This window comes from Dermacentor albipictus, chromosome 3, assembly GCF_038994185.2.
Source record: "Dermacentor albipictus isolate Rhodes 1998 colony chromosome 3, USDA_Dalb.pri_finalv2, whole genome shotgun sequence".
NCBI classification, from domain to species: Eukaryota; Metazoa; Arthropoda; class Arachnida; order Ixodida; family Ixodidae; genus Dermacentor; species Dermacentor albipictus.
Genome location: NC_091823.1, coordinates 4,344,242 through 4,364,198, shown reverse-complemented (window position 1 = coordinate 4,364,198; position 19,957 = coordinate 4,344,242). Strand labels below are relative to the sequence as shown.

The window sequence follows — 19,957 nt, the reverse complement described above, 5'->3', positions numbered from 1 at the left end:
ATTTTTTCTGTTGTTATGTAGCCGAGCCAACATCCGTGTTCCACGCGAAGCGATGAACAGGAATAAACAAAGCGAGAAGTCAAGTACATGGCCTAAAAGTTTAATTAAATGAGTTGCCCACTGGGTCTGCCAGCGGGACTGTGGCCCTGCCATAGCGACACCGGCAAGTACATAGCACGCGCTAAAATTTGTTCTGATCACGACCACGGACACTGATGCATCTACTCGTTGAACAGGTGTCAAGGCGCGTACTGAGTTAAGCTTAGTGCGCCCCTCTTTTGGTGCACAGTGGGCTGAGCCGCCGACTTGGTGCTAGATTTTCGTACACAATACTGCACGGACGCTGTTCTTGAGCGATATGCATCGCGGTACGCGATAGCGAAGGACAGGGTACTATGTATGCTCCCAACAGTAGTCCTGGAATGTATGACGCGTCATCTTGCGCCAACGGAGCTAAGCTGTTACGTTAGAACGTGGCCTCCGGGATCGCATTGGCGCGCTTCTACTCGGAGGCCACGATCGAGGACGGGCGTTCGGTGTGGACACTCACCAACACATGCCATTTTGGAGAAGTCCTCGCCGCCGCTGTTCCACTGGCCTCGGTCGTCGCAGTGCAGAAGGCGTGGACCTCGGAAGGCGAATCCCTTGCGGCACTTGGGGGCGAAAACATCACCGAATCGGTAGACCTTTGCCTGCCTGTAGTAGCCGACGTCTTGCGTGTTTGGCACGAAGGGAGGTGGCGGGCATGAGACCGCTGCGCGGAGACAGAAAACGCACTGTCCACGGGCGCGCACCGCCGCAGGCCCTGTTATATATACTTCACCAAATTATCGTAACAGCAGAAGACTGCAAATTCTAAAACGGTCGCCACTGTTGTACGCATGCTGAGGCTTGCCTTCACGTTCAGAAATTTCTCATATTGGCCAGAATAGCACGTAGTATACGAAGCGACACTAGGGGGCTCTATTGCAAAGGGATGCAGAGGGTTATACAGATAGATGAACAGCGAGATGAAGAACAGAGAGAACAGAGAGATGAAGATGGCATCGAGATAATTACTGAAGCAGTAACTAGGCTGGCTTCAGAGGCAGCAATTGAAGTGGGAGGCAAGGCACCAAGGCAACTAAATAACAAAGGACATAATAAAGAAACGACAAATAATAAATGTGTCCAACTCAAGAGATAAGACAGAATTCGCGGAACTCTCAAAACTGACCAACAAGGCGAAAATAAGCGATATTTGAAACTATAACGTGAGAAATACTGAAGAAGCTGTAAAAATTGATGCAGCCTGAAATCAGGGAGAAAGAAACTTGGTATAGGAAAAACCAAGATATATGCACTGAAAGATAAGCAGGGTAATACCATCAGCAATCTCGAAGATCTAGTAACGGAAGCGGAAAAATTCTGGCCTGTACAGTGCCCAGATCAGTCAGGATACCTCTACTAGACATAGCAATGAACATGATACAGAAACTCTTCCTATAACTAGCGATGAGGTCAGAAGGGCCTTGCGAGACGTTAAACGGGGTAGAGCGGCAGGAGAAGATGGAATAACAGTCGATTTAATCAAAGATGGAGGAGACCTAATGCTAGGAAAACTGGCCGCTCTCTATACGTAGTGTCTATCGACCGCAAAGGTCCCAGAAAACTGGAAGAATACAAAGATTATACTAATCCACAAAAAGGGAGACGTTAAAGAATTGAAAAATAATAGGCCGAATATCTTACTCCCAGTATTAAATAAAATATTTACCAAAATAGTCTCCAATAGAATAAGGGCAACACTAGACTTTAGTCAACCAAGAGAACAGGCTGGCTTCAGGGAGGGATACCCTGCAATGGATGACATCTATGTCAATAATCAGGTTATCGAGAAATCCGCAGAGTACAATAAGCCTCTCTATATAGCTTTCATAGATTACGAAAATGCATATGATTCAGTAGAGATACCAGCAGTGATAGAGGCATTACGTAATCAGTGAGTTCAGAACGCTTACGTAAATACCTTGGAAAATATCTAGAGATGTTCCACAGCTACCTTAATTCTACATTCTACACAAGAAAAGCAGGAAGACATCTATAAAGAAAGGGGTCAGACAAGGAGGCACAATCTCTCCAATGCTATCCACTGCATCCTAGGAAGAAGTATTCAAGCTATTAAACTGGGAAAGCTTGGGAGTAGGGATCGACGGTGAATATTTCAGCAACCTTCGGTTTGCCGACGACATTGTTCTGTTCAGCAAGAATGCAGACGAGTTACAACAAATGATTGAGGACCTTAATAGAGGGAGTGTAAGAGTGGGGATGAAGATTAATATGCAGAAGACAATGATAATCATGAATAGTCGGGCAAGGGAACAAGAGTTCAGGATCGCCAGTCAGCCTCTAGAGTCTGTGAAGGAGTATGTTTACTTAGGCCAATTAATTACAGGGAACCATGATGATGAGAAGGAAATTCATAGAAGAATAAAACTGAGTTGCATCGCATACGGCAGACATTGTGAGCTTCAGAAGCTTACGATTACCATTGAAAAGGAAGGTGTATAATCAGTGCCTTCGGCGGAGCTGACATATGGGGCAGAGACCTGGAGACTCACAAAGAAGCTTGAGAACAAGTTAAGGACCGCGCAAAGAGCGATGAAACGAAGAAAGCGAGGCATAGCCTTGAGAGACAGAAAGAGGGCGGTTTGGATCAGAGAGGAAACGGGTATAGCCGATATTCTAATTGACATTAAAAGAAAAAATGGCGCTAGGCAGGTCATGTAAAGCGCAGGCTAGATAACCGTTGGACCATTAGGGCTACAGAATGGGTACCAAGAGAAGGGAAGCGCAGTAGAGGAAGGCAGAAGACTAAGTGGTGCCATGAAATTAGGAAATTTGCGGGTGCTGGTTGGTATTGGTTGGCGCAGGACAGGGGTAATTGGAGGTCGCAGCGAGAGGCCTTCATCATGCAGTGGACATAAAATAGGCTGATGATGATGATAAAGTGGCAGCATTTGTACACAAATTGCGGCTGAAATTGCATATTGAGTTGTGTGCAGCGACCCTGATGCTGCTACATGCGTGACCAATCTTAATATTTTTCCTCCTGACGAGCAAATTATATTTGACATCCCACAAAAAAAAAATTACTTGAATCCCTTTAAATCCCGAATACCAAAGACAGATTGCTAAGCAAAGGGGTAGGTATCTGTTATCTCTTGCATATATATCAGTCACTGTAGAAGAAGTGCATGCTTACACGTGCTCCGATAAACAGCGTAAGAATGCTTTGTGAACAAGGGTTCCAATAATGCCTACTTTTGCCGCTAACGGTCAGGGACATAGGCAGAGGGGCATACCGGGAGACCCCTTCGAATTTACGGGGATGAAACGGCGTCACCCGCCCACCCCGGCAAGGTTTCTTACGCTCGCAGCGCAGCTCCTCGCCGGACCACACTTTCCACTCGAGGCACGTCCTGGTGGCGCCGCCGCCGACGAGCTCGTACCCGCGGTTGCAGTGGAACGTGCAGCTGTCGTTAACATTCCATGGGCTGTCGCAGCCTTGAACATAGCCGTTGTCCAGGTCCTGCGGCTTCTCACACGTTTTCGCTGCAACGACGAGCCAGTTGGGTTACCTGCCGCAGTGGCTGCTCCATTACATGCAATCTAAGCTGATATATAAAAAAAGTAAGCACTCAGCCAAATAAGTAATCTCCCCTGAAAACATCGTGGTAACCAGTGTTGACAACTCTTTTTGGAGCATGTTGCTAAAGAGAGACAAAGAAGACGACAAGTTTTCGCTGAATTTCCCGCAATGTCGGTAAAGTTGTCGCTCGAACGGCCGAGTGATTTTTAACAGCGTAAGCAGTTTGTAGCACTATAAGGTAAGCTTACATGACGCAACGCATCTACCGAAACATCTCACGTTGGTTCAGTGTCTGTGTAGTGAGGAATGAGCAGTAAGTTTTCCAGCAGGGTGCACATAGCTTTAACTTTACTGTTATGTTTCCAAGACAACGGATGATGACAAATGAAATTATGTCTGTACCTTCAAGCTGTAAGCTTCAAAATACCGCACGGCCGGCTAAAGGAACACGGGTAAGCTGATTTTCTTGGTACAACGATGCACGGTTAAGGTTAACCCTGTAGCTATTATATATAGTGACGTTCATGGGAGAACTGAGTTTTCTGGCACGCGTTAGTTCAAGTTGCTATAACAGCAAATGAAAATGACGTGACAATTGTAGCGGTCAAGTGCTACGGTGATGCCTCTTGCTCCAATTTAAAGCTGCGTGTAATATTAATTGATACGAAAGCCGTGAGAAACGGAAGCTGTGCATATTGACGCCTGCCTTTCTACAGTTGACGTGTAGTATTATTCATCTGTTGGGTTCTATGCCCTATTATAACGTTTATTACAAACAGTAACCATATCTACTGCTACGCCTGGTGACGTCCACCAACCGAACTTGTTTATATAAACTGCAGCAACAGCAGAGCTAACACCCGGTAGAATTAGCTTTGTAAAGAATGAAGGAAAATTAACAAAAATATGAATTTCGTAAGCCCAATTCGAGGTCTTTCGGCTCACTTAACCACTGCAGATGGCATCCGTGAGCGCCATCTTTCATCTTTCTTCCCCGCATCACCCGAAGTAGCGTTCCAGACCTGTCGCTGTATAGCCAGTATACCTGTCCCCCGTTATAATTATTCTTTATATCTCTCCTCCGCGAGGGCACAGCGCGGTTACTTTAGATTAATGAGTCCACGCGCTGTACAGCCAGTTTCTGTCACCTACTCTCATCAGTTCAACAAGGAACTGTGATGAAAAAGCAGTCCTTGAAGCAAGCTTCATGACTTCAAAATAGCTTAAGTGCGTCGCCGAAATCGTTCAGTCAGTCGTTAAAAGATCTCGCTTGTAACCAAATACAAAAACATTGTCACTAAACAGACCGACAGAAATGTAACAAAACTACCAATATGTTTTTACGCAAACATACACGTACACACACACGCACGCGCGCACCACAATTAGTGATGTCTCTTGCTTTCCGCTTCTGGTACATGCAAGTGCACCAAACATACACGTAAACTCTCGCAATGTAAGGTCCGCTGCGTCTGCCAGTAGTACGGTTGAAAAGCTTGGTCCTGATTGGCTTGGGGACAAGGCTTCCTCAAGACAAACTTATTGTATAATTCGTTTCACTTCTACTTTGTATAAACTTTGCACATGATAGTATCAGAAAGAAAGAATGTCAGCGGCTCATAGTGTCCTCAATTACTAAGACCAGTGACAGTAAGTACGACATATTCTGAATCAAGACTTTGCTCTTTTGTACGCAAGGCGGACAGCTTAACCTACCAACCCGTTGTAAAAATGAAGAAATAAATAAACAATACTGTTGCAAAATACACGCAGATGTCAGTAAGAGGGATAGGTCAAGTGTCTTCGTACGTGGCCAAATAATAGAAGGTAGCTGCCAGTGACCCCTGTTCGCTTATAATATATGTCAATGGCGTTGGTGCTGCTGAGCTCGAGGTCACTTGTTTGATTCCGGCCGCATTTTCATGCTGGCGAAATGTAAAAAACGCTCGTGCGCCGTGCATTGGGTGCACGTTCAAGAACGCCAGCTGGTCATATTAAATCCAGAGTCGCACATAACGGCGTGCGTCATAATCAGGTCGCGGTTACGGCATCTCAAACGACAGAATTCAATTCGTTGTTTGTTTATATCCTCCTTATCTGCGTGTCTTTCGCACCAGTATTCTTTTCCAGTCACACCTCAACTAATCAACCGGATGTACAGCTTGGCCCTCTGATTCTAAGCTCATTAGTAACCGGTGCTATATCGTTCATGGCATTTACTCAGAATGATGGAAGGATCTTTCGAAGAATACGAAAAGAATAAAATGGTGGCCAAGTATACTGGGTGTCCCACATAACTTGAGCCAAGAATGGAAAAATAAAAGGCGCGTCGGAAGCGAATTGAACCGAAGGCATACTATTTGCAGTAGCCTATAGTAACTCAGATAACCTTTTGTTTTCCCTATAACTCACTAATTAATTAAGTTTAATTACCCAACCTTTTCATTATTGGCTGAGGACCCCAGGTATGCTGCCCAGATTTGTAGAGCACCTTCAGAAACCACCGAACGAGTTGTTTCCTTTACGATACGTGTCACGTAGTCCATTCTGGCGAATCGCAAAGAAAGCCCGCGAAATATGAAAAACGCCACATGACGTAGAGCTTGCGCAGTGGTATTGTGCGGCTCTCCAGCGTGCGTTGGGTGAACAAGGTCAGCTGCATCGTGACTGGCGACGAGGAAGCGGCAGGGCGTTCCTTATCTCTTCGGCAGCGCTCGGCCAGCAGCAAGCATTTTCGCTGCCATCCGACGGCAGCCGACCTTGTCCACCGAACGCACGCTTGAGAACAGCACGATACCACTGCGCAAGCGTTTCGTCACGTGGCGTTTTTCATATTTCGCGGGCTTTCTTTCCGACCCGGCAGAGAAAGGACTACGTGACACGTATCGCAAAGGAAACTACTCCATCGGTGGTTTCTGAAGGTGCTCTATAAATCTGGGCATCATACTTAGGGTCCTTAGCCTATAATTAAACAGTTGGTTAATGAAACCTAATTGATTAGTGGAGTTAAGGGGAGAACAAAAAGTTATCTGAGTTACTATACCTTACTGCGAATAGTATGCGTCCGGTTCAATTCGCTTCCGACGTGCCTTTCATATTTAAATTCTTGGCTCTAGTTATGTGGGACATCCACTTGGCACACTAGCCGGGTCGTCGTAGTGCGTCGAATTGACAGATGCCGCGAACTTCTTCACTTTTTTTTCTGCGCAGCCTCGGCGCGCAGGCTAAAAGTAGTGAAGCTTACATGCGCCTGTTCATTGCATTTCAACAGCACAACTCCACGTTGCAAGGTTGTGTCAAAAGTAATTGACATTTTCGTGCTGATGCCATGGTTTCCAGACGTTTGGACCTGACTGTGCAAATATCGCTCCTAGATTTCTTAAGAAGGAGGGTACACATAGTAGGCTGTATGTCGGCATACATTTTTCTTTTTGCTTGTGGGAACGGTCACGAAGAAATGAAGAACGAAAACAGTGTAAATGTGGATTAAGTAATGCATATAGGCCCTGTCCGTGTATACAGACAACATCAAGCAGGTGGGCTGCTCAAGATAGTCGAGGTGTTTTTTAAAAAAATGCTGACTCCTGCTGCACGTTGGTTCTGTATACTCGCTGGGCTTTCGTATTAGGAACCCGGCATGTCAAGTCGAATGTGCCATTTATCGTCACATAACCGAAACAAATCCGCTTTGAACTTTGTCATTATTTGCCAGGGAGGTAACATGGGGGCACCTAGCGTTCTCCGCCCGGTTGGATACATCCGCTACCCTTAACAGCACCTTCTGATTCTCGCAAACGCTTACAAATGCCCTAAATTCAATGAGGAATCAGTATTAAAAGAGCGCAACGATCAGTTCATCGAAAAACTAAGAGAAGCGCATTCTGAGAGAAAAAAATAAATATATATGTGTTAGATTGCCATGAAGCACCATTTTTGATTGCGTGTTGCAATTTTTAGGCGTAATAGTGTGTTTTTCCATCTTTGCTTATTTCTGTATTTTACCGCTTGCAGGATTTTACCTCGTGGTGTGTATTTATATCTTGCGTATTTCTACGAAGATTGCCAAAAATCATGAAGATCCCCTGAAGGAGACGGAACAATTCCAGCCTTTGAGTTGCATCACTTATTGAGGCGGACATTACTTGCACGAAAAATTGAATTGCATAATTGACTAATTAGTAAAACTTACTAATTGCGTTTTGGCTAAATAAATCAGGGCAGATTATGCACTTTACAAGTTGTAGTTTGGGGAGTTCACAAGTCGGATCGGCTTGGAACGAATTCTCAGGGTGACATAGCAGTTTGGAGACAATAATTACCGAACTTTGCGGAGAAATACGTTGGCGGTCAAGTCACTTTGTGCTTCAATGCACAAAACAGCATTGTGCCAAAAAAAAAACTAAGTGGAACGACAACGTTTTTTTACCTCAACTTTAATGGCGCATATCTCGAAAATGGTGTCATTCACGGAATTACTTCCAAATGGATATTCTTTGTAGTCTCGCCGGTTACAATTTGTAAAGTGCAATATGTGCTGTAAGGTAATCAGTTAAACTTAATCAGTGAACTTTAGTAATTTGTGGATTATGCATTTAGATTTCTCATGCAATCCAGCCCATGGACTTCAAGTGGGGTATCTGCGACCGGCCATATTAAAAAAATTTGCCAGTCTTCGCAGAGCTACCTAGTATGCTTATTTGCAACCAATGGACATTAGTTGTGCCGTTCAGCCTTTGCGCTATGGGCGACCGCACCTTTGCACACGCTCGTCTCCCCGCTCCAGCTGCCGTCGGCTTCGCAGTAGCGAGTTGCGGTGTCACCTCCTTCGGCCATCTCGTGCTGGGAGTCACACTGGAGCAGGCACTCGCCTTCGTACTCGGTGTCGCATGCCACGACCCGGCCGTGCTCCGGCGCTTGCAGCGGCGGGCACGTGATGGCTGAAGAAAAGCAAATGACTGGATCACATACAACCGTGCGGCTTGGATGGCGACGCGGATGGTCGGCGTATGGCGAGGAGTGCTTTCTCGCCTACGCAGTCGCAACGTTACGAAGCCAACAGATAATGAGGGAAGCTTAGAGGACGGTACTTGCTGTCTTTTTTAGCATAAATGTAGAAATGGTAAATTAAAGTGAAACGAAAGTGGACGAAGAAACAAATTGCCGCCGCTGGGAGCCAAACCCACAACCTTCGCATTATAATGTGAAGGTTGTGGGTTTGGCTTTCACCGGCGGAAAATATTTTATTCATTCACTTTCATTCGTTTTATTTTATCATTTCTACATTTCAATTTGAGAAGAAAACTACAAGTACCTTCCCCTATGCTTGCCTTGGCTTCATTATCTGTTCGCTTCAGAAGGTTATGACTAAAAAAAATTCGACCCATAGCTCCACAAATATTACGGCTTCCAAAAAGGTTGTGGCCCCGCACACTATATAAAGAAGGTCACTTATAATTGTGTTCATTTCCATAAAAAATAAACCACAAGGAACACTCTACGCGATCTACATTCTTCCGATTCTCTCGCGATCAACACAAGCGCTATCCTTCTTGCTGAAAACCTTAAGCATCCCACGCCAAGTCCTCGCTTAAAATTAAGCCCCCATTATCAGGTTTTTGTGTGATTTTTGTGCAGCAGTGCTCTGTACTCTCTAGAATGGACATATGAAGCGACTGGCGTCGGCTGATGTCAGTTTGCAGCGTTGGCCGCTGCGTCATGGTTCATTCGGCACTAGTGTTTTGATTTCTAGGATGGGCTTGAGCCACCACTCCGAATCGCACCATAAAGGCCGGCGAAAGAAGGGGCGAGCAACGGGCCGCGCATAACCGCTCTCGGGCGGCCCATTTGTGAGCGCCAAATATGCCTCGGTCCGCCAAGGCCTCGCCAGCGGCGCATGCGTTGCGCTTGCTTCTGTTGTCTTGGCTGCAGCCTGGCCTCGCGGTTCAGTCGGGCCGCGTGCCAATGCGCGTACGGCCCACCTCGTCTGAGTAGCGAAGGAAGGCGACGCGAAGTGTTGCGTGGGGCCATGCAAAACAGGCGTCGGGCGATGAGGCAACCAGGAGCAGCGCCTCTCGATGAGTTATCGTTGGTCCCTCAAAGGCACGGTCCACCCCGACTGCAGCAAAACAAGCCCTCGCCGCAAGATCCGCTCTCGCGCGCGCCGCTTTCGCAGTCGTTTCAGGGCCCGCCATGCCTCGTCCTGCCGGGACGCGCTGCCCTGCGTAGACCGCGTTACTCATCTTGTGACTGACAGCGCTGCTCGAAAGTGCGTCGCTGCGCTTATAATGACACCGACGGCCGGACGGAGATTCGAATGAAATGCACGCCTTGAGAGGCTCACTGAGACTCGCCGCATCTTCGGGCTCCCAAGCCAGTCACCAACGCTGCTTTCAGCTCGTAACTGAGGCAGCGACTGTTCGTTTGAAGAAGCGTTTTTTCGAGGCTGCAGTTAACCGACTTGACGTTGACGTGGAGTATAGGGGTGAAGAAACTGTCCTTGACTAGTTTCCGTGAGTTCATCATAACAGAACGTTTTGGGGTTCACATTCCTTAACATCATTACGTGCTGCCTTGTCGGTTGTTAGAAATGTGGCACACAGAAACTCAATTCCAGTAAAACGCAACTGCCCTCGCAGCACGCATCAACTCTGAAGCGGGTACGCACACACACACACACACGCACACGCACACGCACACACACACGCATACGCGCACACACACACACACACACACACACGCACACACACACACACACACACACACACACACACACACACACACACACACACACACACACACACACACACACACACACACACACACACACATGTAAATACACGTACGCGTAAGGACGCTCGCACACAACACACGCATGTAAATACGCACATACACATACATACACACCCGCAAGCCAACACACACAGACATACACACACGCACGCACACGTACACAATAGACACATGTACACAACAAGAGAGTGCGTGTAGGCCGTTGCAGGAAATGTTAGAGCCGTAGCGGCAATGCCTCAGAGACATCACCGATTCTACAACTACGAAATTCTGTATACACATCATGGTCAGCTACGCCACAGAAACAGTCATACGTAACTTGCAAGGTACGACATATATACAATGTTCATCTCAGAATAGCAAGACGTAATAACAAAATTTTATTGACTTAGGAACCGGTTAAACAGTAGAATGCCTTGCCCTCCATAGTAAAAGAAGAAAAGAAGGAGATATTAATGTACTTCATCGTTCTCATTTGTATATACAGCCATCATTATTCCTGTTCTTCTTCGTGCGGCAGCCTGGGAAGTGCGTGCGCAATAAACGGGTCTGCTAGCGCTGCCTGTCCCCGTCTTCTTTAAAGGTGGTCGAGACACGTCAAGTTCCCGACGCTCCTGCGTTTTTCTCCTATACCTGGAGGCACGTTCCGGCGGCCGCCTGCGCCACCCCTATGGAAACGTCGGCCGCTGGCACAGCGCAATGTCAGGTTCTTGAGAGGATATCGTGCACGCAAGGGCAACCTTGGTGCGAATATTCTACAAAGCCGTTTGTAGACGGAATGCGACCTCTTCTCAGTGGACCCACACAAGATTGAATAAGCTATATTTACAGCACATGCAGGAACACTCAGAATGAAACGTCGTTATAGCTGGAATCAACAAGCAGGGTGCGATCACAGCTACAGAGTTGCTCTGCACGTTTCACTACTTCGCCCATTAACGACGCGGTAAGACAGAGTCACAATGATCGTATAAACGCGGGTTCACGGAGAAAAATTGTCTCGGCCCAGATGTCGGGGCCGTCACCGAGGATGCGGTCGTGGATGAAGCGCCGGGTTCCTTGTCGACGCTGGCCTCAACGCGACGCTTCGTAGTCGTGACCATGCAGCACGGTCGATGAACGGGTCCCAGCTGCGATCTCCGGGAGACATCAGTATGGCCGGGTGCTGGATCGGCACTTAGGAATGGTTGGCGCACGGGTCGTAGCCGCGATCTTTGGGATGTGTTGGTAAGGCCGGGGCGCAGGAGTAGCGCCCAGCAACGGTCAGCGTGGCCCAGATCGTGCGGCAGGCCCGGGTCCTTTCGCGTGACCGGTAAGACGGCTCCATCCACCAGGCAGAGCTCGACCGTGGACCGTCGTCCGTGAACATCACCGAAACAGTCCGATCCCTTGGAATGGCAGGGCCGCCTCCTGGTTCTGCTTAGGCACGCTTCTCCTTTTTCCCGCTCCACGAACCGGCATCGCCTCCTTGTCGCCAGTCTTCCGGGCCCCCGCAGCGCGCGCATTCACGCCTCGGGCCTGCCGCTTCTCTTTTTTCCTTCTCCTTCTTCAGCTTTCCGCCACCTGTCTGCTATTCTCTTTTTCCGGGCTTTTGCTTGTGTCTCCCAGGGATTGTGCTGCAATCGCCGACACAGCGTCTCAACACAAGTCCGACATCACGCGCATCATATCACACGCTATCACGACCCCTAACGCAGCCACACCCACGACATCGGCTGCACTGACATCGTGCACCATAACCGGCCCTCAACGCGATCCAGCAGACTTTATAGGTATTCGCGGGGACGACGTCGACAAATGGCTCGACAATTACAACCGCGAGAGTTCAGCCAATGGGCGGACTGACACACAGAAGTTGACTAAGGTCGTGCCCTATCTGACCGGTGCTGCGAAGACGTGGTATTTTAACCACGAAACTGACATCGCCGGCTGGTGAGCTTTTACCACCAGCCTACGGAAAACCTTCGCGTCTTCAGCTGCTCGTGCAGAAGTCGCCAAACAGAAGCTCGCTGCTCGTGTCCAATTTCCACATGAGCCATATACTTCGTACAGCGAAGACGTCCTGTCTCTCTGCCGCAGCACCAACATTGGAATGACGGAAGCAGAACGCATTCCCCACATTCTCAAAGGCATTGGTTCCGTCGCATTCAATGCCTTAGCTGTTCACAATCCTACCTCAGTTTCAGAAATTAAATCGATGTGCCAGCGCTTGGACGAGCTTCATTCCCTCCGTCTTCACCATGACAGCGACCTTTACCTGCCACATCATTCTAACCTACGTGCTCTTATCCGCACTATTATTCGCGAAGAACTTCAGGAGCAGCAACAGAGGTGATCCACTCTTGCTTCTGCCCATTCCCCAACGTTCGAATTGCGCAACATCCTGAAGCAGGAGCTGGCACCCATGAGGATCACGACAACGTTTGTTGCAACAGCAGCGTTCCAGAGGCCCACATACGCGGATGCCGTACCTTGGTATCCTCAGTGGCATACAACTCGTCCGTCTTGCTTCTACTGCGGTAAACGGGGCCCATACCACGTTACTGTCACCCCCGCCAGCTGGATGAAAGCCGAAGCTATGTCGATTTCGGACGAAACGGGATCCGAAGACCCGATCCTTACTACCCATGTCCGTCTACTTTCCCGCAGCGTCGTTCGCCATCTCCTGCAGCGTCTCTACATCTACCTGAGGGCTCCCGTTCGGCCCGACGACGTTCTCCTTCGCCCTACCGCCGCTCTGCATCACCGCTTCGCCCCATCTCCCGCCTTGCTGACCAACGCTTGGAAAGCTAAGGACTGCAGTCTTTGGAGAGATAACTGCTCCCTGTCGAACGCTAAAAATACCTTCTTGTCGCCCGGTGAATATGCTGTTTGCAACTCTCTAAGGTATTCCTGTGCAAGCTCTCGTCGGTACCGGTGCCGCTGTTTCCGTTCGGCGTAGTTATTTGTGCTCACGCCTTCGTAAAGTCAAAACGCCTTGTCTTGGACCTGTATTGTGCGGCTCAAATAGCATCCTAATTCACTCCGACGGACAATGTATGGCTCGTGCTTTGATCGACGGCACTCATCACAACATTGAGATGATTGTTCTACCCACGTGCATCCATGAACCTTCTGTCGGTTAGAACTTCCTGCATTCTGCCTGCGCTGCTACGTGTATATCACGTAGGGAGAGCGTCGTCCACATCACGGATAAAGCGGGTGCACCTATTTTGGAGTCGTCTCCCTTCATTCTTACCTTCGCTGTCTCTGCAGACTATGTCCTGCACTCTGGTCGCGAGCAAGTTGTAGCTGTCACATCCAGCCAGGTAGACGATGGAGACGCACTAGTTACCCTTTCTTCAGGCTGCACTTCACGAGGAATTCTCGTCGCCCCTTTTCTCGTCCGGTTTTCCTGTGGCTGAGCTGTTCTGTTGGCCTGCATCACAACATCAGACCCTGTGTTGTTGACAAAAGGGATGACTCTGCCAACATTCACTGACTCTCCACTGATCTCTGTCCAGCGCTCTCCCCTTCTTCGTCGCCAGTATCGGCCTCAAGTTTGCATTCTTGTTCTCTCCGACCCATAGCTGGTTCTGACCAAACCGTCGCCCAGTCAGACGCTTTATTCGCCCTTCTGGCTAAGCACAAATCCTGCTTTGATAGCTGTGCCAGTGCACTGGGCCATACTTCCGTGGCTGCACACCACATGGAAACCCATATCGCATTTCGCAGCAGAAACGGAAGGTCATTGAAGAACAAATTGGTGACATGCTAGCTTGAAATATTATACGACCTTCATTCAATTTCCGAACTCGGTCGCTCTGGTGAAAAAAAAAGATGGTTCCGTTCGCTTTTGCATTGATTATCGGGCGCTCAATAAGAATACACGCAAGGATGTGTATTGTATGCCTCGAAGTGACGATGCCTTATACACACTGCAAGGACAATCTCGGGTCATTTGGCTATTCATTGCCGGGATTGTTTCTGCAAACCTATGTTTGAAAGTACTTTCATTCTGTATAGGGCTCACAGCAGGATGACAAGGGAGATTGTGGAGGCCTACGAAATTGCAAAATTAGAGGAAAGCTGCTTGAGCAAGGCATCAGCGTCGCTGTCTGAAAAGAAGATCCGATTCCTCGGTTTATCTTTGTAGCCATTGCAGTATATGTTTTCACCATGCCTTACATACGTGTACGGTTCATCGACATGTACCACTGACTGTTCCTTTTTGCTGTCACGTTTATTTCCGCTCATACGGTATATATTTATCGATGCATGCGAAAATAAAATCTATAGTTGAAAGTGGAAAACTGTCTCTGTCTATCTGTTTCTTTCTATGACCTCGTTCAGTCGCGTTTATACACTCTATCATGGATTCTAACCAACTAGCCCGCCAACGTGTTTGAACCAAGTTCTTGCCAAAGTCATCTACGACTTACTTCGATCATGTGCTGCTAAACACAAGCTTACTAAGCTTACCATCCTCAAACTAAAAACTTTCTTTTATACCAGGGTATGAGCCATCTCTCCTTGATCAAAAATACAGGCGGCGCAATAGTACACCGGCTGCACTCACGAGTGCAGGGCACTCCAGCGGCGGGGTCTCCAGCGAAGCCCTCCTTGCAGGCGCAGTCCCTCAGCGAGCGGCTGCCTTCGTGGCGCGTCTGGCTGTTTGGTGGGCAGCTCGCACACGGGCCGCTCTCGTGCGTCTCCTTGTACGTGTCCGGCCTGCAAGCTGGATCGTCGTGAAGAGCACCACTTAGGCAGCGTTCTCGTGGGTTCCACACAGTTGGTTAGCGCAAAAAAAGAAAGAAAAAAAAAGAACCGTGTCGCATAAGACTGAACCGGTGGCAAGTTCCGAGAGGTTTTCCTGCGGCGAAGCGCCCAAATTACCTGAGTTTCAAATATGTAGAAATACGCGACGTTTGCCGTCTGCAGTGTGCCAACCATCACAAACTTTTTTTTTCGGTTCACAGTATACACTGCAGACCGTTGGAAGATCGGCAAAGGCCCATCCTCCCTTCCGTAGTTCGAGGACATGCGGTTGCAGCATAAACTTTACAAGAATGTTACAGTGCTTACAAAGTTACTAAGTGGAATTCAAGCATTTTCCATATCCCACGTAATAACAGCAACAAATACAACAATAACATGTACAAAGCTAAATTTTTTCGGCAACGCAAGTCATTATGTCGCGTGCGAAATAGTAGCATAAAAAGTCGGTCATGGGTAGTTGCAAAGCATTCATTAAAGAGGTAAAAATCATAAGAAAGCCACTAAACAAGGAAACTAGGCGAAAGGTACGAGGCTGGTTTACATCTCTCCTAACAGCAAACTGTTTAAAAGATTTGAAGGAAGGTTAACGTTCGAATGTTCCATGTTGAGAAAATCCTAAGCAAATCTGTAGGCGTCGCGCTGGCGTAGGAGTACCATGCTTTGGCGCGAATTTACGGAAGTCTTTTGCTTTTACTTTTGTTTTCATTTTTCAAGAAACGAATGAAGAGTTTCGAAGGCCAAAACGTCTTGCTTTCGGCTAGTTGGTTCATTATAGCCGCAAATTGTGCCAGAGAGTAAATGGGAGGAGGAAGGAGACCACGGTCATCGGGAAGCGCCTTGGGATGGTCGTACGTTTTTAGCTTGACTGAGCATTCTTCTCTCTATTTTAGTTTGGGCAGTACCGCACTTCACGGTTCGCTTCAGCGGTGCAACTCTGCACGACGCCGGTTGTTTCAAGAAACGCAAGTAAAGTTTAGACACAGTTGTTCAACTTTCGTTCGGAAGGCGTGCAATCTTTTATGCGCCGCGGCAACAGACGGCGCTACAATAGATATGACCGCGTTTCTGAAATGTGATGGAAATCGCGCCGTTAAACGGGCCGACGACAGCACACATGTCCATAAGAATAGCCAGCGTTCATGTGTGGCCCCCGAAAGTGTTCAGGGACAAGAGAAAAGGCGCGTTTGAAGTCAAGCTGAAAGTAATTTCTTCACCGCTTCTTCAACCTATCCACTTTTTGGCGCCACAGCCAATCAGCACTTCAGCAGCAGATGAAATGGACATGTCCACTAGGTGTACTCTTACAGAATACATCCCCAGCCCAGTTACGCTCTAGGACGAGCAGAAACAGAAGCAGCTGGAGCCCGAACGCTGCCTAGGGATCGTGGGGACAACCTAGTGGAAGCTGCGCTTCAGCTGCCGCGGCTGTGACCAGTGAGTAGAGGGACGCCCCACCGGAGGCCGCACCTGCAGGCTGACGGCACCGTCTCGAAGAATCCATGCGGCTACAATCGGCCGGCTAGCGAAGTCAGCCGGGATATCCAGGCACCTCGGTCACCTCTCTGCCCTGACCACCTGACCAGGTCAGCCTTGGGCCGAACGTCGGACACAGCGACATCGGACCTCGATACATCGGCGAGCCTACCGACGTGTCGTCGGGAGGAGTGACGACAAGGTCACGTGACCACGTTGATGGACGCAATATAAGTATTTTCAACTTGCTAACCCATCGTGTGTGAGGACTTTAAAGAGCACCTTACTTTTGGTTTGTAGTACGTATTCCTTGTAGATTGATATATATATATCCTGTACTAGAAGAGAAACTTGGGCGAGTTGGTGGTGATTCATGTTTCGAAAATTACCAGCGCAAAGCAGACAAGGACGAAGGAAAGGCAGAACATGAGGTTAAGCGCCAGTGTCGTAACCTTCTTTTTCTTCGTCCTTGTCTGTTCTGCGCTGTTAATTTCTGCAATATGGATATATTGTCCTTTGGTGTTTATGTCACTTCAGAGCTTTTCTTGGTTCAGACGTTCGTTGCGTTGTGCTTAACACCTTGAGACCTTGACAAGATATTGGTGATCCTACCAGGATATATTTCCTGAATACTCGGTCTCACACTTCGCGAGAACAAGGATTATGAGAAGCTGTTACGGTATCCAGTTCTCTGGGACTAATCCACGAGAAATTGCGTAGCCTTTTCGATTGAGTGCAACAAGAAGCTCGAGATACGCGAAGCCGGAAGGAAAATTCCGTTGTTGAAGTTACGTTTGGCTAACGCGTCTGTCAGAAGGGATGACGCGGACAGATCGTCTGTTTCTTTGGAGATGGAGCCACAGAGAACAAAGACGATTTGTTCCCGAAATTAATGGCTCCATTTAACGACAAGAGAGACGACTTTGACGCTTATCTGCGTTGTTTTGAAAGAATTGCTGTGGGACAATGTTGGGAGTGAACCGTGTGGGCGACAGCACTCAGTTTCTGTTTAGTAGTTAAAGCCTTGAACATGTTCACGAGAATGCCAGCAGCTGAGTCAATGGACTACGACAATGTCAAGAAAGCTCTACTGGAGAGATTCAGGCTTACTTCAGAAGGATTCCGTGGGAAATTCCGGAATTGTAAACCAGAACAATCAGAGACTGGTAAACGATTTTGATAGATGGATGGAAATGGCAGATACACAGGTGACATATGAAGGAGCCAGGGAGCGCATTGTGACCGAGAAATCGCTTGACCGAAAAATTTCTTACTTGTAGCCCAAAACTCAATGTTTTTTTGAAGGAACGTTAATTGAATCGCGCAGATGACTTCGCTGAATGTGCAGATCAATTTCTGGTAGCGCGAGGCTTAAAGAACCTAGGCAAACAAATGATGAAACAAGAAAAACAGAAGAGGATATAAAGCAAGTTAGGCAAGGTGCGTTACCTAAGGTACTCAGATGTTTCTTGTGCAACCACGTGGGTCATCGTGCAGTATATTGTCGTGTAGGAGGAAGCACACAAGCGTATAATATTGTGACTTGCTGACGAAGAAGGTGTTTTCTTCTTGGTCGAAAGAAGACGACGCTCTGGACTTCACGCACTGTCTACCATCTTGTACTCGCACGCCCAAATTGTTAACTCCCTTGTTATCATTATTATTTTTAGGCACCTAATTAAACCGCCCGATTCTTGGCCAATCCCCCACTGTGGGTATGTGCCACGGCCACTAAGGACAACAACAACAACAACAACAACAACAACAACAACAACAACAACAACAACAACAACAACAACAACAACAACAACAACAACAACAACAACAACAACAACAACAACGACTACCATCTTGTCAGCTGCTACAATTATTGTAAATATCCTGTAAATGTATGTCTGACTGTTTTTTAATTATGGTAACATTTTTGGTGGATGTTGCGGGATTATTATCAAGACGGATTTAAGCAGCTGGCGCTCCTTGGCTGCATCTACAATGCCAGCTGTAGGCGAGGATGCTTCGGGCTCGTCGGGACCCACGCCCACCGTCATTCTTGCACAACCCCGCGACACAGGAACCTTTTTTGGCACCGATGACACTGATGGGGAAGACTGGCTTCAACTATATGGGTGGGTGAGCGCCAGCAACCACTGGGGCCAGACCATCATGCTCGCTAATTTGATATTTTACCTCGCGGGCATGGCACGCGTCTAGTTTCAGAACCACGAGGAGGAACTTACCAGCGGGGACATTTGTAAACAGAAGCTCAGAGATTTGTTTGGCAATCCTGTTGGACGTCAGCGCACCACCTAAAAACACCTCGCTTCGCGTGTCCAGACGTGCACTGAATCCTACCTCACGTACATCCAGGACGTGCTCGCTCTGTGCCGCAAAGTGGATGCGAAGATGTCCGAACCCGATAAAGTTGCACATGTCATTAAGGGCATAGCAGATTATGCCTTCCATCTCCTTGTGTTCAAGAATTATTCCACTGTGTAAGCCATTATTACCGAATTCTACATTCTACATCTGAGGCAAGATCGGATATCCAATTTTTCAGGTTAGATATATCAGTTGCAGCGGTTTGCTCCCGAATTTTGCGAAATTTGTCCCAATCCGCTATTTTGGAGTTGCTTTTGGGTGTTTTTCTTGCTTCTATTTGGAAAGTTGTTTAGATGACCTAATAATCGCTGCCAAGTGAGATACATGTGTTGAGCCATCGAATATACCCTATGTTTCTGCACAGTGAGAGGTCTGGAGATGTATCGACACTGACACTGTTGCCAATTCTAGTGGCAATTCGCGCGTCATTGAGAAAATAGAGGCAAAGATTCTGTGCTGCAATCCGAATTTGGTTTCTTTGGTATTGCATCTTCCGTAGCCCCATGCGGTACGTTGGGCATTAAAGTCTCCCACTAAAAGAAGTTGGGCTCTTCCTGCTATTCTAGCAACCTTCTGAAGCAGACCTGGAAGCAAAGTGCCTTTGTCCCTAGGCGAACTGTATACATTTAGGACAAAGCAACTAATGTTTTCCTTACCCTGTGGAATGATTTCGATGAGTGTATAGGGTACTGTTGTTCTGGCGATGCTGTGCTGAATTGCTACCATATTGCTCTGAATGAGCATTGCAGTGGAAGGGAATCATCCTGTGCGGTCATCAATGAGAGACTGGAAAACCTTATAGCCAGGTAATTTTACGCGGCGTTAGTTTCTTGAACGGCTATAATCTCGGGATATTTTTGAAGGCTTTGAATGTGGAACTGCATGTCGGCTTTCTTGTTTCGATATCCCCTGCAGTTACACGTCATA

General features: G+C 47.7%; 1 protein-coding gene across 3 annotated transcripts in view; it reads right to left on the bottom strand.

The window, feature by feature from the left end:
• The window catches only part of LOC139057174 (sushi, von Willebrand factor type A, EGF and pentraxin domain-containing protein 1-like), a 239,123-nt gene that overhangs the window by 44,913 nt on the left and 174,253 nt on the right, over positions 1 to 19,957 (bottom strand). For all 3 annotated transcript variants that reach the window (XM_070534969.1, XM_070534970.1, XM_070534971.1), the window contains 4 exons: positions 14,979 to 15,137; positions 8,386 to 8,568; positions 3,412 to 3,594; positions 551 to 754 (listed from right to left, as the gene is read on the bottom strand). In XM_070534969.1, the coding sequence (XP_070391070.1) occupies positions 551 to 754; positions 3,412 to 3,594; positions 8,386 to 8,568; positions 14,979 to 15,137 (729 nt within the window). The remainder of the gene's footprint in view (positions 1 to 550; positions 755 to 3,411; positions 3,595 to 8,385; positions 8,569 to 14,978; positions 15,138 to 19,957) is intronic.